The sequence below is a fragment of the Podarcis bocagei genome (genome assembly GCF_964188305.1).
Source record: "Podarcis bocagei genome assembly, chromosome: 2".
NCBI classification, from domain to species: Eukaryota; Metazoa; Chordata; class Lepidosauria; order Squamata; family Lacertidae; genus Podarcis; species Podarcis bocagei.
Window position 1 is genome coordinate 22486480 of NC_138126.1, and position 25274 is coordinate 22511753.

The 25274-nt window shown below is 44.9% G+C and overlaps 1 protein-coding gene across 5 annotated transcripts in view; it reads right to left on the reverse strand.

Moving 5' to 3' along the window:
- The window catches only part of LOC308581163 (uncharacterized protein), a 58614-nt gene that overhangs the window by 1186 nt on the left and 32154 nt on the right, over positions 1–25274 (reverse strand). The window contains exons 1-5 of one of the 5 annotated variants that reach the window (XM_081183680.1): positions 8514–8632; positions 6202–6688; positions 4909–4996; positions 2346–2462; positions 844–903 (exon numbers count right to left, since the gene is read on the reverse strand). In XM_081183680.1, coding sequence (XP_081039806.1) covers positions 844–903; positions 2346–2462; positions 4909–4996; positions 6202–6300 — 364 coding nt within the window. In that variant the 5' untranslated portion in view covers positions 6301–6688; positions 8514–8632. The other 4 variants (XR_014004880.1, XM_081183679.1, XR_014004881.1 and 1 more) reach the window with 4 other exon arrangements.

Here is a 25274-nt window from a genome sequence, read left to right on the forward strand (position 1 = left end):
ACAAGAATATTCTGAGAAACCATAAACTTGTTCATACTTATAAAATAAACTTGTTTATTTGCTTCAATTTTAACAACTGTCTGGACTCAGTGTGTACCCGAAAGTAACAGGTTGCTGGCAGCGGGGAAGTGAGCACAGTGGTGGCACATGGATCAATAGACCGTTAAACGTCCGGGGACCCTGTGTGATCGCCACAAAAGGCTCCAGTCTCTTCGGGGGCATGGGTTCGAATCCCACCGCTGACACCACTTTTGTGCCGATCACACAGGGTCCCCGGACGTTTAATGGTCTATTTATCCCTGTGCCACCACTGTGCTCACTTCCCCACTGCCTTATGAACACAGTATGATGTCACACACCTAGGAGGGCAAACGCCACAATCCCATTTATTTCAGGGATTCTTACTCCTAGGTAAGTGGTTTGGGTATTGCCAGCTAAATGTGGAGGAACCATTCATCATTAGTCTCCCAGCAACACCGAAGGGAAAGGAAGAAGAGGGCCACAACCTGAAAACAGGGAGTTTTTGATTAAAGTCACAGTGACCCAGAAACACCATCGATAGTGCTTTGCCTTAACACACTGGGCAGGCTGGTGCTGTAACTGCATTCTATGTTGGCAAACAAAATGGGGAGGGGGAATGGGAGGAGAACACAGAAAACTCTGGAATACAGTGAGCTGACAATGAAGTTGCCTGATTACTCCATGAAAATGGAATGAACTTTTATGGCAATTCCAGAGAAAGGGGTTACCATGGACGGATCCAGGGTTTCCAATTGCAGTTGTCTTTATTAGAGCAGCAGCTAAATATGTAACGGAAATCAGTTTTTGGGTGCCTCCACTGACTTCCACATTTGTGCTTTGCATCCTCTTCGCAACCTAGCATAAGTTTCTCCAACCGCTTTTCTGGAATTGGGAAAAGAGAAAAAGAGTTTGTATTAGGGAAATTCCAAGAAAATGTCCACCTACAAACCCATTTCCCCCCATATAGAGTTAACATGTTCTGCGTTATTTTAAAGATAACTTTCCAAATTTTCCTTATCTGCCAACAGCTTTTCGAAATGGCATTTTACACATGAGTAAAGCAACCAGGAGCATGACATACAAGATGACTCAGAATCTCTCTGCTTCTTTTCTAAAGATTAGTTAAAGACCTCTCCAAGGAAACAGACAATAGTTTAATGACCCTTTACTGTACTGAAAGTTTTGGTTTCACATTTAGTGAACTGACAATAATGTTTATGTTAGGAATAAAATTGGATGAGCTTAGTTGGGTGAGCATGTTGCATTGGTCACAAAAACACCTCTCCCCCCCCCCCGCACACAACAAATGAAGAAAAAAATCTACATTTTTAAATTTTAATCTCTTCTTTGAGGTTCATAGCATTAAGAAAACGTGACGAGATGTTACCTGAAATATGTTTTACATGCAACATTTATTGTGACCAACGTAACACCACAATGTGCAGCTTACTTAGCATAAATATGTTGTCGTGTGTGTCATATAAACCTTCCCCCCCCCCTAAGGACTATCGCAATTCCTTTCTAGAGAATGTAATAAGTTGTACTATACCATCAATGTAAGGCATATTACAGTTTTACAAAAGAGACGGGAGCCTACATGAAAGGACATAAATTAACTATGGAACTGGAGGAAATGAATTGTTAGCCATCAAAGCTGCTTTGAAAAACAGCAACACCATCCAGCGTTAGTGCCAAGAAACCATAAGACTGAATATACATAATAACCAATAACATCTTCACTGATGATCGGTATAAAGACAATAATAAAAAAGAAGAGTTTGGACTTGATACCCCGCCTTTCATTCCCCTTAAGGAGTCTCAAAACGGCTAACAATTTCCTTTCCCTTCCTCCCCTGCAACAAACACTCTGTGAGGTGAGTGGGGCTGAGAGACTTCAGAGAAGTGTGACTAGCCCAAGGTCACCCAGCAGCTGCATGTGGAGGAGCAGGGAATAGAACCCGGTTCACCAGATTACAAGTCCACTGCTCTTAACCACTACACCACACTGGCTCTCCAGTGTGGAGAGGAATTATATTGGGATGTGCATAATTTTGAAAACGGCCTGCCTTACCAGATTGGCATAAAAATATTTGGTGATATCCAGGCAACTCATACTCAGTGTAGACCCACTGAAATTAAGTTCAGTGACCTCAGTGGGTGGACTCCACCAATGTTATCTCATTGGATAACATGTGAGGCTTGCTTTCAATTCCAGCTCTTTGAAACAGCATAGTTCAAGGGATGCCTGGGACTGCGTCCAACACAGCCAATTCTATAAAAGGGTGGCGCTTAGAGAATGCACGACCTCCAGAAAGGCTCCTTACCCCCCAAGACTTTCAGGGTGAAGCAGGCACCACCACGGACTTGGCAGAAATTTTTAAATGGAATGCACGGTGACATTGGCCACATAGAGAGACACTGCCGGCAGACCAAGCCATCTGCTGTTAAAGAGACAGAGACATATTTTATTGCAGCGTCTCCCTGCCTAAACGCATTGTTCTTACCTTGAATGCTCACCGCACCAATTTTATCTTTTTTATAGTACTGCCTGAGGAGTACGTAGGAAGGGTTCTATATGTGTATACTCAGAAGCAAGTCCTGTAGAGTTCGGTGGGGCTTGCTACCAGAATTGCAGCTTCAAACTGACCATGGAATAATGATAATAATAATATTTATTTATACATACATACATACATACCCCACCCATCTGGCTGGGTTGCCCCAGCCACTCTGTGCGGCTCCCAATAACAATAATCAACAAGCAACAACATCAAACATTAAAAACTTCCCTAAATAGGGCTGCCTTCAGATATCTTCTAAAAGTCAGATAATTGTTTATTGCCGTGACATCTGGTAGGAGGGTGTTCCACAGGGCAGGTGCCACTACCAAGAAGGCCCTCCACCTGGTTCCCTGTAACCTCACTTCTTGCAGTAAGGGAACCACCAGAAGCCCTCGGAGCTGGACCTCAGTGTCCAGGCAGAACAATGGGGGTGGAGATGCTCCTTCAGGTATACTGGGCCGAGGCCTTTTAGGGCTTAAAAAAGGTCAGCACCAACACTTTGAATTGTGCTCAGAAACATACTGGAATAACTCTCTTGGACTATCACCAGGGTAGAGGGACACTTTTTTCCTTGGGTACATTTTCAAAAATTGTATTTTAAGAATTGGAAGCTATTGTCACCTGTAACTTTGGTGATCCCAACCTAAGGGGATGTTCCCCCCCACACACACACACAAAAAGGGACACTGTTCCCTCAAAGCATGACTTGATATTTCCCCATAAAAGCACATAATTGCCATGAACTTAGGTAGCAGGCATCCAGTTTGGTTGAATAAAGCTAATTGTTTCAGGATAATATTGGGCAAAACCTTTCTAATCATGCCACAATGACCTTTACTAAAACGAACCTCAGGGGGAAGAGGACATCAATGTGCCTCTGATCACAGAGAGATGTATATTTTTTTAGATTCCCACGCAATCTGCAAGCCCCTCCACCTCTTGCACACATCACCACAACAAGTACATTGAAAGTCAATCAACATCATGCTAACAGTGAGCCACCTTCGCCTCCATGGAGCGTAAGTCTGTAGGGGTGTAAAATGGCAGCAGTTTGCATTCCAACCCATACCCATCACAACCAGAGCTGTTTCCGCTGTGCTGTGGTTCAGTTTCTGCCAAGTGCTGTGTTAGTCATCTCATTCGCCGCTGTTCAAAGTAAGCTACATAAATTGCGGAACCATTTTTGCAACATACATTCATTTCAATGGCAAAGAAAATATCAAAACAATGTAACAGAACAATCATGTGCTGTTTGCAAACATAAAAAAGCAACAGTGAGGAATAATATGGATCAATACCAACAGTAGAAGAATGGCAGATGAAGATGTTGGACTTTTTGGAGCTGGCCGACCTGACTGGAAGAATCCACGACCAGAAAGGAGACACAAGAGGATTGGAAGAAATTCAAAGAATATTTAGCTAAATGTTGCAATGTAAGATAAATAGAAAATCCTTTTCCTCTTCTAACATCCCAATATGTGTGCGCTCTCCAAAGGCAGCAAACCTGTCCTCAGCTAGTTGTTTGTTTTTTCTTCCTCCCCTGAAAATGTCTCTGCAGAAATGTAACATCACTCTTGCAAATTATCTTCCAAATTCAGAAAGCAGCTTGGGGATTTGTCGCTTTTTAAGAAGAGACAAGAAAGTGGAGGGGGGAGTAATAGAACATGTCACTGGCCAGCAGACGTCACCTTACCTTTTGACAGGTCTTCTGGTATGAGGCAGAGGAAAACATAGACTACAAGCAGCCATGGCCAGAACACGACTGGCCCCCGAGCCCTGAGGAAGAGCATGTTCCCCATTTGACAGACTGAATGAAACTATTGCTCGGTGGTTGTTGTGATTGTTGTTGTTTATTTTTTAAAAAATCTACACCTACACTCCAAAGATCAACATGTTCTCTTGGCGATGAGCCAAAGGATCGTTGCTGGTCTATGGAATGTAAGACCCTCCCAAGTGAAATATTGAAACATCCTCCCACTCCCTAAATCTTGGCTCTTCTGAGACTGGCAACTGCTGGTATGTATCTCTCATTTGCTTTCTTGTTTATTCATAATAGAGGACTGACTGTCCTTAATAATGGACACCAATGGGTCTGCCCCATTCTTAAAAGAAAAAGAAGGAAGGAAATCCCTATTTGGATTTTTTAAAGGGCTTGTTTTGGTAGTGCTGCAAATCATGGAGTCCGCCTTCCCCCCTCCACACACACAAAGTCTGCTGCTCATTCCTTCTTGCATCTGGATGCTGCTGTTTTCAATGAATGGTAGAGTTGGAAGGGACCCCGAGGGTCATCTAGTCCAACCCCCTGCAATGCATATGTTTTCCATACCTATATCTTGACTTCCTTCCATGATGGAACACAACAGCTTGCCAGGCAGGCCCATCTTCAAGGAGTTTGCTTTGACTGGAACTCTGCTCTGGAAAATGTCAAATAAATTCATCCAACCCCCCCCCCTGGAAAGCATAAGACAAAAACAAATACTGCAAGTATTACTTCAAAATATAAGAGAGACAGAAAGAATTACAGGGATAAAGTGTGGAGGAAAAGAATACAAGGTCAAAGCCTTCGCTGACAATATAGTTTTGACATTACAGGAGCCACAAATCTCGACAGCGGGAGCATTAAAAGTAATTAAGAATTTGGTTTGTTGGCAGGACTGAAAATTAACAAGCATAAAACAAAAACGATGGTAAAAAATATGAATGGGGAACAAATAGATCAGTTACAAAGCAAAACGGAAATAACAGTGGTAAAGAAAATAAAATATTTAGGTGTCTGGCTCTCCCCAAAAAATACAAACCTATTTATGGACAATTATAAAACAACAGGCAGGCTTATCTTCAAGGAGTTTGATTTGACTGGAACTCTGCTCTGGAAATGGTACGTGGGTGACGCTGTGGGTTAAACCACAGAGCCTAGGACTTGCCGATCAGAAGGTGGGTGGTTCGAATCCCCGCAACGGGGTGAGCTCCCGTTGCTCGGTCCCTGCTCCTGCCAACCTAGCAGTTCTAAAGCATGTCAAAGTGCAAGTAGATAAATAGGTACCGCTCCGGCGCGAAGGTAAACGGTGTTTCCGTGCGCTGCTCTGGTTCACCAGAAGCGGCTTAGTCATGCTGGCCACATGACCCGGAAGCTGTCTGCGGACAAACGCCGGCTCCCTTGGCCTATAGAGCGAGATGAGCGCGCAACCCCAGAGTCGGTCACGACTGGACCTAATGGTCAGGGGTCCCTTTACCTTTACTGCTCTGAAAAATGTCAAATAAATTCATCCGAACCCCCCTCCCCCCGGAAAGCATAAAAGAAAAACAAATAGCCCCTCTTTTTCGCAGGAGACTATTTTTGGAAGCCGGGGGTTGGGGAAGAGGTTTTGGTCCAGCATTTGTGTGGACGGAGGGATTCCTTACTGCAAACATTGTGTAACTTAAAAAAAATAAAAAAACCTGAATTTTTATTGAAAGTTTTCAGCATATAATACAATTTAAAAAATGAATCTAAATTAAAATAGAGAAAACAAAGAGAAAACAAAGAGAGAAAAGAGGAGGGAAAAGAGAGAGTCCTGTATTAGGAGTAGATCTTGACCCTTATCTCGCACAAAAGAGTGTGGACCCTCCCAGCTCTCACCTGGGAGCTTCCATTGCTTCTCCCACCCTGGGAGTTCTTCCCTTCCCTGCCTCTCACGCAAGGTCCTTCGTCAGTCCTCCCTGACCTTCCTGTGAGCATCTTCCTCAACTCAGAGTAGAGGACATCAGAAAACGAAATACAACTTAAACAAAAATGAAATCAACCAAAAACAAAAAGCACAAAAGCTAAATATAATAAAAAGGAGAGAGAGAAAGAGGCATAAGGTAAAGAGATAGAAAGGACTTCCGATTCTCCATCGGTCCATTATGTATATTCAGATTATTCAAAGCATTCAGAACTCCAAGACAAGGTCCGGGTATTCCTCAATCTGTTAGGCGGTGCTTCCTCAATCTTCAGTCTCCAAATTTGTTCGTTTTCCTTTCCACGCAAAAGGTCCAAAAAGTGCTCTTCAATTGTTGTTATCACTAGAGACTCAGAATATTCTTCCTCCGGCCCAGTGTATTCGATTTTATCTCCAAGAAGTTCCCTTAGTAAGGTAATAATAATCCATAATTACAGTGGTACCTCGGGATACTGACGCTTCAGGTTACATACACTTCAGCACTACATAACCCAGAAATAGTGCTTCAGGTTAAGACCTTTGCTTCAGGATGAGAACAGAAATCGTGCTCCGGCAGCGCAGCAGCAGCAGGAGGCCCCATTAGCTAAAGTGGTGCTTCAGGTCAAGAACAGTTTCAGGTTAAGAACGGACCTCCGGAACGAATTAAGTACTTAACCCGAGGTACCACTGTACTTACCGTACTTCTTGCATGTTCATTAGTTCATACCCTATTCCCTTCCCTTCCAGACCCATTTCCTATTGATTTCCCATCTTAATTGAGAAGAGGAAAAAGTCGATATTGATGGCTCAGAAATGGAAGCAAGAGGAGCTACCTACACTAGACGAATGGAGAATGAAGATGACAGACTATGCAGAACTTGATAGACTGACGGGAAGGATCCGAAATTGACGAGATCATAGATTTATAGAAGATTGGGGAAAATTTACAGAGTATATGCATAAATTAAGTGATAATCAAATAACGCTTGTAAGCTTTAATGAAGCTCTGTAAGAAGAAATGTTAAAATGTGAGTAAGATAAGATTTAATCTATAAAAATAATGGAAGCAAGGATTTAGAAATGTGTAAGAAATTAAGAAGGGAAGGAGTATCAGTCAAGTTGATGGAAGTCAAATTGAGAATGGATATTTTTTTAAAAAGATGTATGAATTGTATAAATTTTGTATTGGAAAAATTGAATAAAAATAATTTTTTTAAAAAAAAGAGAAGAGGAAAAAGTCACAGAATCATAGAGTTGGAAAGAATCCTGAGGATCATCTAGTCCAGGCATCCCCAACCTTCGGCCCTCCAGATGTTTTGGACTACAATTCCCATCACCCCTGACCACTGGTCCTGTTAGCTAGGAATCATGGGAGCTGTAGGCCAAAACATCTGGAGGGTTGCAGGTTGGGGATGCCTGATCTAGTCCAACCCCCTGCAATGCAGGAATGTGCAAATGCCCCTTAAGGGGATCAAACCTGCGACCTTGGTGTTATCAGCACCACGCTCTAACCAACTGAGCTGTTCTTCCATGTTTCTATCCAAAGAACCATCCTTTTCTCACAGTGGCCTATGGGATGCCTATGGCAAGCCCCCAAGCAGGATCAGAGAGTGTTGGCTTTCTCCCTACCTGTGACTCCTAGCAAACAGGTATCCAGGGGTATACTATCTCCAACACTGAAAATGAGGACCAGCATCACCAGGGACGCTGGTGGCGCTGTGGTCTAAACCACTGAGCCTCTTGGCCTTGCCAACTGGAAGGTTGGTGGTTCGAATCCCTGCCACGGAGTGAGCTCCCATTCCTCTGTCCCAGCTCCTGCTAACCTAGCAGTTCGAAAGCACTCCAGTGCAAGTAGATAAATAGGTACTGCTGTGGCAGGAAGGTAAACAGCATTTCCGCGCGCTCTGGTTTCCATCACAGTGTTCCGTTGTGCCAGAAGAGGTTTAGTCCTGCTGGCCACATGACCCAGAAAGCTGTTTGTGGACAAACGCCGGCTCCCTCGGCTGAAAGCAAGATGAGCGCCACAACCCCATAGTTGCCTTTGACTGGACTTAACGTCCAGGGGTCCTTTACCTTTACCTCTAATTTATTATTTAAATATAAAAATACTTATATCCCATTATGTCATTAAAAAATACATCAAACCAGTTTACCGGAACACAACATAAAACGGTACAATATAAGCCATGGAAAAGAGTTTAAAACAGGCATCGGTTAACCCTTACAGAGCCACAACGTTGGTTGGGCTTACCTCCTGCAAGTAAGCAGAGGAAAAACAGGAGGCAAGTAGCCCAATACGAGCCATGGCTAGCTTTCGGCGGTCCTCAAGTAGAAGCTGTGTCCTGTTGACGCCAACAGAGAGAAAGCGACTTCTCATTTGTGGGCAAACTGGTTTTATCCCAATAACAGAACACATCTATGCTCCAGAGATTAGCCCTCACTTCTGAAGGTGGGTTGTAGGTGACGTGGGCCTTAAGATCACAGAAAACCTTTTGAACGTTTGAATCATAGTCGAGATCACAGCATGTGCACACAAACCGGCTGGCACACATTACTCTGGGAGTCTTAGAACTCCCTTATCATAGAGTGGGGTGAGGGTACATTCAGTTCTCTGAACAAGATCAAATACATTCCTATTTTCTTTGCCTACATGTCCAACCGGTCCTGGATCCTGTGGATGCTGGCATTGCGACATTCTGCCTTCTGATTCCACTGTCCCCAAATCATAGAATCATAGAACTGTAGAATTTTAAGGGACCCCCATGGGTCATCTAGGACCCTCGTACCTACGGGACCGCCTCTCCTGGCATGTCCCACGGAGGATCTTATGGTCTACAAATAAAAACATCTTGAAGGTCCCAGGCCACAGGGAGGTTAGGCTGGCCTCAACCAGAGCCAGGGCTTTTTCGGCTGTGGCCCCGATCTGGTGGAACGCTTTGTCACAAGAGACTATAGGGCCCTGCGGGACTTGACATCTTTCTGCACGGGCCTGAAAGACAGAGCTGTTCCACCAAGCCTTTGGCCAAGGCACACTCTCTCCTTCTGTAATCCTCATAGAACTCTAGCCCAATGATTGCCATTAATTTGACTCTGAATTGATTTTAATTAATGAATTGATTTTAGAATGTACCCGTATTTTTCGCCCCATAGGGTGCACCTAGTTTTTTTTGGGGGGGGGGGAAATAAAGGGGGGAAATTACTTTTTTCCCCCGCCAGGCATAGGGCTGGGGCGGGGGAAGCCCGAGCGTCCCCCGACCCCAGCCCCCAGAACAGGCAGCTCTCCGCAAGCCATGGGAGCCCGGAGCGAAGTCGCGCCAGGCTCCCATGGCTTGCGGAGAGCTGCGCGAAGCCCGAAGCCTGGGGTGCACTGAGCTCAAGCCCTGGGTTTTGGAATGCAGGCTGCTATCCGCAAGCCTAGGGAGCCGGGCGGGAACTCCCGCGGGCTCCTCAGGCTTGTGGATAACTTCCTGAAACCTGGAGAGTGAGAGGGGTCGGTGAGCACCAACCCCTCTTGCTCTCCAGGCTTCAGTGAAAGCCTGCATTCGCCCCATAGGACGCACACACATTTCCCCTTCATTTTTGGAGGGGGAAAAGTGTGTCCTATAGGGTGAAAAATACGGTATTTCAGTTAATTGATTGTGATTTTATGTAAACTGTGTTTTTTTTACTGTTGTTAGCCGCTCTGAGCCCGGCTTCGGCTGGGGAGGGCAGGATAAAAATAAAATGTTGTTGTTGTTGTTATTTAGTCCAACCCCCTGCAATGCGAGAATCTCAGTTAAAGCATCAATGACAGATGGCCGCCCAGCTGTTCTTCTCCTGAAAAATGATACGCAACATCTCCTCTCCCACCCTGTACTGTACATCTTTCCTTTCCTTTTTTTTTTTTACTTGTTTCTTTATTTTAAAATATATTGCTTAACATAATAAACAAATCTGTAAGTGGTTTATGGGAAAGAGGAATAAACGTGAGGGAGCATCTGCACAAGGTCCTTAGGTTCATTTTCCAGCTTCTCCAGGTAAAGTTGAGAGACATTCCTGCCTGACATTCACTGCAGAGAATACTGAGATAGCAGAACCAATAATCTGACTCAGTATTAAGGCAGCTTCCTATATTCCAGCACTGAGCAGATCAGTTGCTTCTGTGTTCTTTCATTTGATATCCCTGGATATAAAAGACTTCCAGTTCAGATGCTTCCCTTCAATGAGTTGGAAGGTAAAGAATTGTGGCGGAGGGGGCAGAGCTAGTGTGTGCATCCATATTGTCCCCCGCTGCATCTAGGCGATTGTGGTCAGGGCTTTTTTTTTTCTGCCGGAACTTGCCGGAACTCAGTTCCAGCACCTCCGATGGGCGCCACTGCCATTATAAGAGAACAAGGGAGGGGTTTGTGGCGAGTTTCTTTTCTAGAAAAATAGCACTGATTGTGGTTACTGTTGTGGTTACAGTGGTACCTCGGGTTAAGTACTTAATTCATTCCGGAGCTCCGTTCTTAACCTGAAACTGTTCTTAACCTGAAGCACCACTTTAGCTGATGGGGCCTCCTGCTGCCGTTGCACCGCCGGAGCACAATTTCTGTTCTCATCCTGAAGCAAAGTTCTTAACCTGAAGCAATATTTCTGGGGTAGCAGAGTCTGTAACCTAAAGTGTATGTAACCCGAGGTACCACTGTACTGTTGTGCAGAATGTGGTAACCAGGACTGGGTGATATCTCGTTTTTCAGTATACTGGTATATTTCATAGAACTGTAGAGCTGGAAGGAACCAAGAAGGACATCTAGTCTGACACCCTGCAATGCAAGAATCTTTCACACAGTGTGGGGCTTGAACCCACTACCCTGAGATTAAGAGTCTCATGCTCTACCAACAGAGCTATCAACTACCAGCTAAACATCGCCAAAGGCTTGACAACCATATGTCAGGAGTGCTCTGATGGTGTTTCCTGCTTCGCAGGGGGTTGGACTCGATGGCCCTTGTGGTCTCTTCCAACTCTATGATTCTATGATTCTATGATTCTATGATCGCGATATACCAATCTATCACGATCTCTGAAATATGGATGGAGCTATGTAGAGACACTGAGATCCAGCGCCGAGGGCCTTCTGGTGGTTCCCTCACTGCGAGAAGCGAGGTTACGGGGAACCAGGGAGAGGGCCTTCTTGGTAGTGGCGCCTGCCCTGTGGAACGCCCTCCTATCAGATGTCAAGGAAATAAACAACTATCTGACTTTTAGAAGACATTTGAAGGCAGCGCTGTTTAGGGAAGTTTTTTATGTTTAATGCTGTATTGTGTTTATAATATATGATTGGGAACTGCCCAGAGTGGCTGGGGAAATATTATTATATTATTGGCCAGCTTCATGGCCTTTCCTGCATCGTGATTTTTGCCAGCACCTGCTTTTGTGATTTACTGCAGCAATCGATAGAAACATTGGCTGACTTCATGGGTTTTCCCACATTGTGTTTTTTGCATAGCCCCCCCCCCCCCACACACACACAATGATTTGTGATATGTTACATGGTGGCACTGTGGGTTAAACCACAGAGCCTAGGAATTGCCGATCAGAAGGTTGGCGGTTCGAATCCCCACGACGGGATGAGCTGCCGTTGCTCGGTCCCTGCTCCTGCCAACCTAGCAGTTCGAAAGCAAGTCAAAGTGCAAGTAGATAAATAGGTACCGCTCCAGCAGGAAGGTAAACGGCATTTCCGTGCGCTGCTCTGGTTCGCCAGAAGTGGCTTAGTCATGCTGGCCACATGACCCGGAAGCTGTACACCGGCTCCCTCGGCCAATAAAGCGAAATGAGCGCTGCAACCCCAGAGTCGGCCACGACTGGACTAATGGCCAGGGGTCCCTTTACCTTTACCTTTATTGCCAGGACAAAAAATATGAAATCACGATATCACGATATGGCCTTCAAACTGGTTTTGGATGATATATGATGGATTTGTCATGCATTGGATACTGTTTGAGATGTAATCTGTGGTGCAGAAAAATAATTGTCCCGGGTGTATTTGATCCATTTTATGAAACTTTGTTTGGTTTTATTTGGTTTAAGAAAGTTACTTTGGGGGGGGGGGTATTGCCTATTTCCACATTGTAAACCTTCAGGGAAGCAGCTTAGAATGCTATTACCAGCATTGGGGACATGCATGTATGGAGGACAGCAGTCCCAATGAAATCCTACAAACCCCATGACAAACTGGGTGTTCTAATGATGTGTGTTTAGTATCACATTTACTTTGGCCATGAGACCAAATATATAGTTTGTAGACGAATGGGACCAGTTTGTAAAGAGTCTCGCTGTGCTTCATTTAAATGTATCTCTTCTTCTCCAGTAGTTTCATCTTAGAAAACCAGGTCTGCAAGCTGGCAGCGAAAACTGGTTGTAGGTAGCACTGATTGACTGGACTCGGTTGTGCCACAATCCCATCAACAATTTTAAAACTAAAGGACATGTGTTCAGCGACAGTCTCTCTCTTTTTCTATATCTGCAGGTCAGGGGCAGAGGGATGTGGGTGGCGCTGTGGGTTAAACCACAGAGCCTACAGCTTGCCGATCAGAAGGTCGGCGGTTCAAATCCCCTAACGGGGTGAGCTCCCATTGCTCAGTCCCTGCTCCTGCCAACCTAGCAGTTTGAAAGCACATCAAAGTGCAAATAGATAAATAGGTACCGCTCCGGTGGGAAGGTAAATGGCGTTTCTGTGCACTGCTCTGGTTTGCCAGAAGCGGCTTAGTCATGCTGGCCACATGACCCAGAAGCTGTACGCCAGCTCCCTCGGCCAATAAAGCGAGATGAACACCGCAACCCCAGAGTCGTCCACGACTGGATCTAATGTTTAGGGGTCCCTTTACCCTTTACCTAGGTCAGGGGGAAGGTAACCCAGTGCTTAATTTGCTGCTCTGCACATATGTAATTTGCAAACCCCTAAAGGGAACCAAGATCACACTGTAACTGCATGTTGGAAGCAGAAACTGGCCGTGGGCAGAATTGATTGGCTGGAGTCTGTCGAGCCACAAATCAGCCTATTCTTCCACATTCCCTAATGCAGCTTGGCTTAAGGGGGGGGGTCACAGATTCCAAGTGGGCTATAATTACTCTTCCAGTTTCCACATCAACGTGGCCACCCAATACAACAAGAGAGGACTTTGCTCCCAGTGTTTGCATTCTCCCCGTTTCCCTGCCCGTGGTGGCAAATGGAAATCTCAAATAAAGAAAGGGCCACATGCTTAGCTATAGAAGGGAGGAACCATGGAGTCATCTGGTCCAAACCTCTGCAATGCAGGGTTATTTTGCACAACGTCAGGCTCAAACCCATGACCTTGAGATTAAAAGTCTCATGCTCTACTGACTGAGCTATCCCAGAGAATAAAAGCATAAAAAGAAGAGCACTGCCGAATCGGACCACGGGCCTCTCAGGTCCAGCCATTGTTCTCCTTACAGTGCCAACCATAGGTCTAAAGGCAGCCCACATGACCACAGAAACATTCTTCCACTTATGATCCTCAACAGCTCATATTTGCCTCTGGCCCTTTAAGTAGCATGTGGCCATGGTGAATGGTGGCCGCTGGATTTGTTTAAAGCTGCCTAGGTTTGTGGCCCTCACGGTGTCCATGGGAGATGGCGTGACTGACGGCTGAACAAACACTCACTTTTTCGGCATCTGTTAATTAACTGAAAGACTTCTGGTCGCTTCGGCCCCTCTTCGTTCTTCTCTCAACGTCACACAAAGAACTAAGACACGCAACACTGCCATCTATTATTGCTGAGTGCAATAATTTTTATCGGCGCAACAGGAGAATGTGTACACTTTGCCAGTGCGCTTGTCAAAATTCCATTGGTCACACCTGTTGTCATCCACATTCGTGCAGCCCATGACCTTCTGCCACAGCTGGAAACCTGGGGTGGTGGGAAGAGGCAGGGGGAGAAAGGAAAGCATTTTGATTCGTGTTGTTATTCATGTTCTGCTTGAGGTGAAACAGGAACGTGCCGCCACCCCACCCTGCTGCCCACGACACACTAGCCGCTACTTCTCCACTGGCGGTGGAGGGGGGTGAGTGGCGGAGGTGAGGCAGGCACCACCTCTTGGACTTCTTCCACCATTCAAGGTGGGTGCCTCACCTTCGTTCGTCAGTAGACTAGGCCTAGCTGTGAGTCCCGACCTATCTAAAGCCACCCAGGGGCTTGATGCCCCAGTGGCAGCTGTATTCATATCTGAAGGAGCATCTCCAGCCCCATTGTTCTACCTAGACACTGAGGTCCAGCGCCGAGGGCCTTCTGGAGGTTCCCTCACTGCGAGAAGCCAAGTTACAGGGAACCCAGCAGAGGGCCTTCTTGGTAGTGGCACACACCCTGTGGAACGCCCTCCCACCAGATGTCAAAGAGAACAACAACTACCAGACTTTTAGAAGACATCTGAAGGCAGCCCTGTTTAGGGAAGCTTTTAATGTTTGATGCATTACTGTATTTTAATATTTTGTTGAAAGCCGCCCAGAGTGGCTGGGGAAGCCCAGCCAGATGGGCAGGATATAAATTGTTGTTGTTGTGGTTGTTGTTGTTATAATCCACAGGCCAACACAATATGACTTTCCCCAAAAGCAATGCTCTTGAAATAAGTGCTAGCTTGCAAGGAAAAGGTCAAGGTTGCTAAGAAGACAAGAAACCTTACCTTTGTAGACTTTCAAGATTATGCAGATCATTTTGTTCTTTATGGCAGCGCATCTTCTCCCTAACGGCATGCATGGTATCCATGGCCTCATGGTAGCACACTGTCGGCAGACAACAGCATCTGTCATTAAGAAAGAGCATTAAAAATAATAATGCGGTTGCTCCTAGGATCCACATTAGCAAGTGTCTCCAGATCAAGTTTATCTAGATGCTGGATAGTGAAAAGAGATATTATCTTCCTCCTCCTTTTCTCCTTAACCCAGCAATGCTCATGAAAACGGAGCTATATCATGACACGGTGCTGTTCGCATTGCTATGTCATGACATAGTGCCGTGTGCAAGGATGTGACAGGCACTGTAGCAGGTGGTGCTGTGGTCTAAACCACTCAGCCTCTTGGACTTGCTGATCAGAAGGTTGGCAGTTTGAATCCCTTCGGCGGGGTGACCTCCCGTTGCTCTGTCCCAGCTCCTGGCAACCTAGCAGCTCAAAAGCACGCCAGTGCAAGTAGATAAATAGGTACCGCTCTGGCAGGAAGGTAAACAGCGTTTCTGTGAGCTCTGGTTTCCATCACGGTGTCCCATTGCTCCAGAAGCGGTTTAGTCATGCTGGCTGCATGACCCGGAAAGCCAGCTCCCTCGGCCTGAAAGTGAGATGAGTGCCACAACCCCATAGTCGCCTTTGACTGGACTTAACCATCCAGGGGTCCTTTACCTCTACCTTTTTATATATATAACTGCTTTAGCTCCTCAGGAATGAGTAACAATGGCTCCCAAAGACAGTGTTAAATAGCATTAACGATCCAATGCTAAAGCATTTTAAAACATAATCCAAAAAGCAACTCAGTTTGTGTATACGGACATAAGAACATTCTCAGGACTTCGTAAAACAAACCATTACAATATATCAGACAAATATGTAATCAATATGCCCAAGCAATTGCATATTCTTAGAGTGCTCATTCTCCCTCCCCCCCTTCAGAGTTAACCTTTCAGATGAGTTGCTGTTTATTTCCTAAAACGTTTTCATATCACCAAGGCAATGTGCAGCAATTATACCAGTACTGTGGTACCTCGGATTAAGTACTTAATTCATTCCGGAGGTCCGTTCTTAACCTCCTGAAGCACCACTTTAGCTAATGGGGCCTCCTGCTGCTGCCGCACCGCCGGAGCCTGATTTCTGCTCTTATCCTGAAGCAAAGTTCTTAACCTGAAGCACTATTTCTGGGTTAGCGGAGTGTGTAACCTGAAGCGTATGTAACCTGAAGCGCATGTAACCCGAGGTACCACTGTATACCAGTACAATAAAATACAAAGTGCCATACAAACTGTCTACAATAATAATAACAATAACAATAATAATAGTAATTTTTATTTATACCCCGCCCTCCCCAGCCAAGGCCGGGCTCAGAGCAGCTTACAAGCAATAATAAAAACAAGTTGAATGATTACAACTTAAAAACAACATTAAAAAACAACATTAAAATATTGAAACATTAAAATATTAAAATGTAGCCTCATCGCAGGAGGAGAAGGAAAAGAAAAAAGAAAGAGATACGGATTGAAATGACTGGTAGCCTTAAGAAAACTGAGTTCTGACAGCGATTTGTCTTTCCCAAGTTCAAAAGCATTTTGAATGTGTAGTTGTCCTCATGATATCATGGGCTGCATGAAAGTGGCGATTTACAGAAAGGCGGCTGATGGCGAAGATTCTGAGTAAGTGTACGTTTGTATTGTTCACAGATATTGCAATATCACCTGGGACCAAGTGGCAAAGCTATCTGATCTAATTCTACAATTAAAAACAATAAATTACCTTGTAATTTACCTTGAGGGGGAGAAGCAAATTGGGGGTTGTCTTGTAGCTCATACATTTGAAACACATGGCTTCCCTCAATGACTCATGGGAACTGGAGTTTGTTAAGAGTGCAGAGAATTGAAAAACCGTAAGGGGTAAATTAGAGGTCCCAAGAATCCTTTGGGGAAGCCATGTGTTTTAAATACACTTTAAATGTATGTGACGGATAGGGGAAAGGGTAGTGGGATATGATGCCCAGACCAGTGGCACCCCATGTATTATTATTATTATTATTATTATTATTATTATTATTATTATTATAGTGCTTTTTTCTAAAAAAAATGTTTAGGGGTACTCTCATTTTCCTACTCATATTGAACTATTGCCCCTCAATGAGGCCAAACTTATATTCACAAAATGTTTTGGGGCATTTTTGTTGTTGTTGTTTAGTTGTTTAGTTGTGTCTGACTCTTCGTGACCCCATGGACCAGAGCACGCCAGGCACTCCTGTCTTCCACTGCCTCCCGCAGTTTGGTCACACTCATGCTGATTAGCTTCGAGAACACTGTCCAACCATCTCGTCCTCTGTTGTCCCCTTCTCCTTGTGCCCTCCATCTTTCCCAGCATCAGGATATACGTACCCCTAATTATTATTATTATTATTAGTTGTTGGGCTTACCTCCTGCTACGAAGCAGAGAAAAATGCAAGATGCAAGTAGCCAAATGTGAGCCATGCCTAGCCACAGTGATCCTCGAGCAACAACAGTGTCCTCTTAGATGGAACTAAGAAAGAGAAAGTGACTTCTCATTTGTGGGCAGTCTGGCTTTTATCCCAACCATAGAACACATCTACACTCTAGAGATTAGCCTTCGCTTCTGAAGGTGGATTGAACACATGGGATCACTGATTGCCATTTTAATGTTTGGATCTTAGGTGAGATAATGTTTAATTTTTAAAAAAATTATATCCCATCCATCTGGCTAGGTTTCCGCAGCCACTCTGGGCAGCTTACAACACATACAGAAATGCAACAAAACATTAAACATTAAAAAACAAAATATCCTACACAAGCAACAAACAAACCAATAAATCAATAGAAATCAGTAACAACAACAATAAAGAGTTTACAGTTACACCCAAGTTAAAATAACCACCAACTCCAGCTAAACATTTAACCAACACCAGCCCAACAAAAACAAAACAAAGGAATTAAAATTAGATACTCTGGGATTTTTTTTATCTCCTTTATCCTAGAGTGGGATGAGTATGCACACCATGGGCAGCAATAACTTAGCAAAGTACGTTCAATTCTCTGAAAAAACTAACACACCCATATATTCTACGCCTACGTGTCCTGGCCCTGGATTCTGTAGCTCCTGCCATTGCAGCTTTCTGCCTACCGATCATTCTGTTCTCATAATTTCTGCTCCAGAAATATCCCACTTTTATTAAACAAAATAATGCTTGCCGTGCCTTCTCTTCTGCACTCTAAGCTTTTAACAGGATGAAATTGACAGAGATATTAAGGAGCTTCTGTTTTGAAACTGTTGCTTACTGTGGTGTTCTTCCACTTTGGGTCATTGCCAGAACTGCAACTCCCATCATCGATGACCATTGGCTAAATTGGCTGGGGATGATGGGAATTGTAGTCCAACAGCGTCTAGGGACCTGCAGCCGAAGAACACCAACTTATACTATACTCATTTTAACAGCCCCACCAATGGAAGCCCAGTGCAAGGACTTCTGCTTGCACAATGAGGCTTTCTCCCTCTCTTCCCCCTGCTTAAGGTTACCAGATTTTTTTCAATGAATCCGGGGACACTTTTTTCTTTTCTTTTTTAGTAAATTTTATTAGTATTTTTCACACAACAATAAAACAACAAAAAATAACAATACACAAAAACAAAAACAAGCACTAAAAAAACAAATCCAAATCTTACAAATTAATAATGTAAACACTAAAAAGGAAAAACAAACATTGACTTCCACCAATCCCACAGCACTTCCTTTACCTCTCATTGTATCTTCCTGTTTTCCTGTTTTCCTTATCATCTCTATCCTAACATCTAAATATAAATCCCTCTTTCTTGTCCTTTCACTGCACAAGGTTATTCCAGACTCAGCCAGATTTCTGTCCTCGAACCTTGGCTTTTAAGGTATTCATTTAGGCACTCCCCTTCTTTTTTCACTTCACTTTTTGGTTTTTGTCTTATTATATCTGTCAATTTGGCTAATTCTAAATATTCTGAAAGCTTACATAACCGTTCTCCCCTAGTGGGTAACTGATTCCGGGGGACACTTTTCAACTTCCTACTGAATAGATGGATTTTGTCAGGGGACTGATCTGTAAATCCGGGGACTGTCCCTGGGAAACGGGGATGTCTGGTAACCTTACCCTGCATGCCCTCCACATTCCCCAAGACTGGTTTCGGGGGGGGTCAGGAGAACCCCCAAAGCAGCCACCTGGCAGGTAGAAGTGGGGTCTCTCCCATGGCAAGCTGGAATGCTGGTACGGCAAAACAACTGGCACACTTAGAGCAGCTCCCATTGTCCATCCACTGATCTCACAGACACAGACATGGTGTGTGTGTTTCTTGTGGCTGATTAGCTGTTTTCCCTGTGTAAAGGTCAGAGGGGGCAGGGTTTCTGTTGAGGCAGGGGATTAGCTGTGGGAGGAGCTTATCAGAGTTTGTAGGGCAGCGGCACGCGCCTAGCGGCGCGCGCAGTTATATCCATCTTTTAGATTTAGGGGAGCTAGTCTCAAACGTTTGTTGGGGGAGACCTAGGTTTTTTTTTTTGTGGGCGAAGTTATTTGTCCTGTCTTCAAGCTTTTTATGATGGAGGACCTCTGTAGCCACCCCCAACAACACGATCTCAAGATGGAAGGGGAGGGAACAGCTGCAGTCGCCTGCGATTCCTGCGCAATGTTTGCCATCTTGCCAAAGGTTGCAGGCAGCTTCACCTGCAGCAATTGCATGTTGATTGCCCTTTTAAAAGACAAAGTCCAGCAACTGGAGGAACGTGTAGCTACGCTCCAAAGAATTAGAGAGCTGGAGCTCTTCTTGGAAGCAACAGAGCACACCGTCCCCACCAAGGAGGAGACAGGGGACTCCCCTGAGAAGGAGGCTAGTTCATCAACACAGGAGCCAGATATATGGAGAAACGTGACTCAAAGAAGTAGGAGGCCCAGGGTTCACTCTGATTGTTTAGAAATACACAATCGCTTTGAGGTCCTCTCCCCTAGCATGGAAGACGAAGAGCAGACTCCATTTGAGGATCTCTCCCTCATTACAGTCGATCAGGTATATGAAGACGAGCAGCAAAGCCAGTCCTCAGGGAATGTGCAGGCGACCTTGGAACGGACAGCTCACGGAAGAACCCCGACCAAACCCAAGAGGAGGCGTGTAGTGGTGATAGGGGATTCCCTACTGAGGGGAACAGAAGCAGTGATCTGTGGGCCTGACAAGATGTCTCGGGAAGTGTGCTGTCTCCCCGGGGCTAAGATTCAAGATGTAACTGAACGACTGCAAGGAATCATAAAACCCACTGACAAATACCCCTTCCTCTTGGTTCATGTGGGAACCAATGACACTGCAAGCAATAGCCTCCAGAAGATCAAAAGAGACTACGAGGCTCTCGGCAGGAAATTGAAGCAACTAAATGCACAAATTGTCATCTCGTCTGTCCTCCCAGTTGAACGACGTGGCCCAGGGAGAGAGGGGGAAATAGTGGAAGTGAACAGCTGGCTTCGCAAATGGTGTAAACAGGAACGGTTTGGATTCTTAGATCACGGACTGCAGTTTCTTGAAGATGGACTTCTGGCAAGTGATGGGCTGCACCTCACAACGGTTGGGAGGAATGTTTTTGCCAAAAATCTCAGAAATCTCATCAGGAGGGCTTTAAACTGACTAATGTGGGGGAGGGAGACAGTGCTCCTGAAGGTAGGAGTCTATCAATTAATGAAGATGATCATCCAAATGTCATAGACCAAATGGAGCAAACAGCACGCAGACCTAGTGGTGGGAGGAAAAAATCCTTAAATAAGAGACACGGGGGAATGATTAATGGACTTCAATGTCTGTACACTAATGCGCAAAGCATGGGAAATAAACAAGATGAGCTTGAGCTCTTGGTACAGCAAACTAAATATGACATAATAGGCATCACTGAAACCTGGTGGGATAAGTCCCACGATTGGAATGTAATAATGGGGGGATACAATCTATTTCAGAGAAACAGACCAGACAAGAAAGGAGGAGGAGTGGCGTTATATGTCAGGGATGTGTATACCTGTGAAGAGATCCAAGATTTAGAACCTCAAAGCCAATGTGAGAGCATTTGGGTCAAAATTAAGGGAGAGAAGAATAACAGAGACCTCATTGTGGGAGTTTACTATAGATCCCCAAGCCAAACGGAGGACATAGATGATGCCTTCCTGGAACAGATGGCCAAGCATGCAAAAGGAAGGGAGATAGTAGTAATGGGGGACTTCAATTACCCGGATATTTGTTGGACGTCAAACTCAGCCAAGAGCATAAGGTCAAACAGATTCCTCACTGGCCTTGCAGACAACTTCATTGTCCAGAAAGTGGGAGAAGCAACAAGAGGAACAGCCATTTTAGATCTGGTCCTAACCAATGTTGATGACCTGGTTAGTGGGGTAGAAGTGGAAGGATCATTAGGCGCGAGTGATCATGCTCTTCTGAAGTTTACTATACAGCGGAAAGGAGCAGCCAAGCATACTAGGACTCAATTTCTTGACTTTAAGAAAGCCGACTTCATAAAACTTAGGGAAGTGCTGGGTGAGATCCCATGGACAGCAATACTAAAAGGAAAGGGAGTTCATGATGGCTGGGAGTTTGTTAAGAGGGAGATAGTAAAAGCACAACGTCAGGCAATACCAATGAGACGGAAACATGGAAGGTGCCTAAAGAAGCCAGGGTGGCTATCTAAAGAACTTTTAACTGAATTAAGATTAAAAAAGGATGTGTACAAAAAATGGAAAAGGGGGGAAACCACCAAAGAGGAATTCAAACAAATAGCCAGCACGTGTAGACACAAAGTCAGAAAAGCTAAAGCACAGAATGAACTCAGGCTTGCTAGAGAGGTTAAAAGCAACAAAAAAGGCTTTTATGGGTATGTTCGTAGCAAAAGGAAGAACAAAGAAACAGTGGGGTCACTCAGAGGAGAAGATGGTGAAATGCAAACAGGGGACACAGAAAGGGCTGAACTCCTCAATGCCTTCTTTGCCTCAGTCTTCTCCGATAAAGAAAACAATGCCCGACCTGAAGAATTTGGAGCAAATGATTCAGCAAAGGAAACACAGCCCAGAATAACTAAGGAGACAGTACAAGAATATTTGGCTAGTTTAGATGTATTCAAGTCTCCAGGGCCAGATGAACTGCATCCAAGAGTATTAAAAGAACTGGCAGATGTGATCTCAGAACCACTGGCAGTCATCTTTGAGAATTCCTGGAGAACAGGCGAAGTCCCGGCAGACTGGAGGAGGGCAAATGTTGTCCCTATTTTCAAAAAGGGGAAAAGAGAGGACCCAAATAATTACCGCCCAGTCAGTCTGACATCAATAGCAGGGAAGATTCTGGAGCAGATCATTAAGCAAACAGTCTGTGAGCACCTAGAAAGGAATGCTGTGATCACCAATAGTCAGCATGGATTTCTGAAAAATAAGTCATGTCAGACTAACCTGATCTCATTTTTTGACAGAATTACAAGCCTGGTAGATGAAGGGAACTCAGTGGATATAGCCTACCTTGATTTCAGTAAGGCATTTGACAAGGTGCCCCATGATATTCTTGTAAAGAAGCTGGTAAAATGCGGTCTTGACTCTGCTACCACTCAGTGGATTTGTAACTGGCTGACTGACCGAACCCAAAGGGTGCTCATCAATGGTTCCTCTTCATCCTGGAGAAGAGTGACTAGTGGGGTGCCACAGGGTTCTGTCTTGGGCCCGGTCTTATTTAACATCTTTATCAACGACTTGGATGATGGACTCAAGGGCATCCTGATCAAATTTGCAGATGACACCAAACTGGGAGGGGTGGCTAACACCCCAGAGGACAGGATCACACTTCAAAACGACCTTGACAGATTAGAGAACTGGGCAAAAACAAACAAAATGAATTTTAACAGGGAGAAATGTAAAGTATTGCACTTGGGCAAAAAAAATGAGAGGCACAAATACAAGATGGGTGACACCTGGCTTGAGAGCAGTACATGTGAAAAGGATCTAGGAGTCTTGGTTGACCACAAACTTGACATGAGCCAACAGTGTGACGCGGCAGCTAAAAAAGCCAATGCAATTCTGGGCTGCATCAATAGGAGTATAGCATCTAGATCAAGGGAAGTAATAGTGCCACTGTATTCTGCTCTGGTCAGACCACACCTGGAGTACTGTGTCCAGTTCTGGGCACCACAATTCAAGAAGGACACTGACAAACTGGAACGTGTCCAGAGGAGGGCAACCAAAATGGTCAAAGGCCTGGAAACGATGCCTTATGAGGAACGGCTAAGGGAGCTGGGCATGTTTAGCCTGGAGAAGAGGAGGTTAAGGGGTGATATGATAGCCATGTTCAAATATATAAAAGGATGTCACATAGAGGAGGGAGAAAGGTTGTTTTCTGCTGCTCCAGAGAAGCGGACACGGAGCAATGGATCCAAACTACAAGAAAGAAGATTCCACCTAAACATTAGGAAGAACTTCCTGACAGTAAGAGCTGTTCGACAGTGGAATTTGCTGCCAAGGAGTGTGGTGGAGTCTCCTACTTTGGAGGTCTTTAAGCAGAGGCTTGACAACCATATGTCAGGAGTGCTCTGATGGTGTTTCCTGCTTGGCAGGGGGTTGGACTCGATGGCCCTTGTGGTCTCTTCCAACTCTATGATTCTATGATTCTATGATTCTATGATTCTACACCAGGAAGGGCTGAAGCACCTTAGTTCTCCCCAGCACTATAAAATTAGGTGCTCCTGGACATGGCCGTAGCCAGGATTTTTGTTTGGGGGGTCAGCCAAAGTTGTTGAGCTTTTTTCTCCTGGGTTCCATATCTACATTTACCTACGGTCATATCTCACACCATACATTGAAAGCAGCTTTACAAACTTAGTTGGTTCTAAGGTGAGGGTGAAAGAGGAGAGTGCAAAATATGGTTTGAAGCTCAACATCAAAAAATGAAGATCATGGCCACTGGTCTCAACACATCCTGGCAAATAGAAGGGGAAGAAATGGAGGCAGTGAGAGATTTTACTTTCTTGGGCTTCATGATCACTGCAGATGGTGACAGCAGCCACGAAATTAAAAGACGCCTGCTTCTTGGGAGAAAAGCAATGACAAACCTAGACAGCATCTTAAAAAGTAGAGACATCACCTTGCCAACAAAGGTCCGTATAGTTAAAGCTATGGTTTTCCCAGTAGTGATGTATGGAAGTGAGAGCTGGACCATAAAGAAGGCTGATCGCCGAAGAATTGATGCTTTTGAATTATGGTGCTGGAGGAGTCCCATGGACTGCAAGAAGATCAAACCTATCCATTCTTAAGGAAATCAGCCCTGAGTGCTCACTGGAAAGACAGATCGTGAAGCTGAGGCTCCAATACTTTGGCCACCTCATGAGAAGAGAAGACTCCCTGGAAAAGACCCTGATGTTGGGAAAGATGGAGGGCACAAGGAGAAGGGGACGAGAGAGGACGAGATGGTTGGATAGTGTTCTCGAAGCTACCAGCATGTTTGACCAAACTGCGGGAGGCAGTGGAAGACAGGAGTGCCTGGCGTGCTCTGGTCCATGGGGTCACAAAGAGTCGGACATGACTAAACTAAACAACAACAACAAAGGTGCTACTGGAAGGATTTTTTAATTTTGTTTTGACTGCGGCAGACCACCAGTTCAGCAGTCATGGAGAGAATCCCATAAACTGTAGTTTGTTAAGGATGCTGAGAATTATAGTTTGGCCATTCCTTTGAGATGGTACAGTGGTGCCTCGCAAGACGAAATTAATCCATTCCGCGAGTCTCTTCGTCTAGCGGTTTTTTCGTCTTGCGAAGCAACCCTATTAGCGGCTTAGCGGCTTAGCGCTATTAGCGGTTTAGCGGCTATTAAAGGCTTAGCGGCTAAAAGGCTATTAGCGGCTTAGCGGCTTAGAAAGGGGGGGGGAATCGCAAGACTCGCAAGACTTTTTCGTTTTGCGAAGCAAGCCCATAGGGAATTTCGTCTTGCGAAGCGCATCGAAAAACGGAAAACCCTTTCGTCTAGCGGGTTTTTCGTCTTGCGAGGCATTCGTCTTGCGGGGCACCACTGTAAATAGATTAGTTCTTGAATCAAGGTCACAGGCCCACCCTACGCATACACTAAATATGCCCTTAGGGTGGGATTTGAAGGATTTGGAAGCAAAAGAGCTACTGGGAAACGTTTCTCTTCTGCAGAGGAAATACTTAGAGTCATTAGGAGACCCAAGGTGGCTTGGGAGGGCGGTTTGCTCTGTGTGCGAAAATAATGTGTCATTTCCTTGGGGGAACATTTCCTAAACTTTGAAGGGTGAAGTACCGGT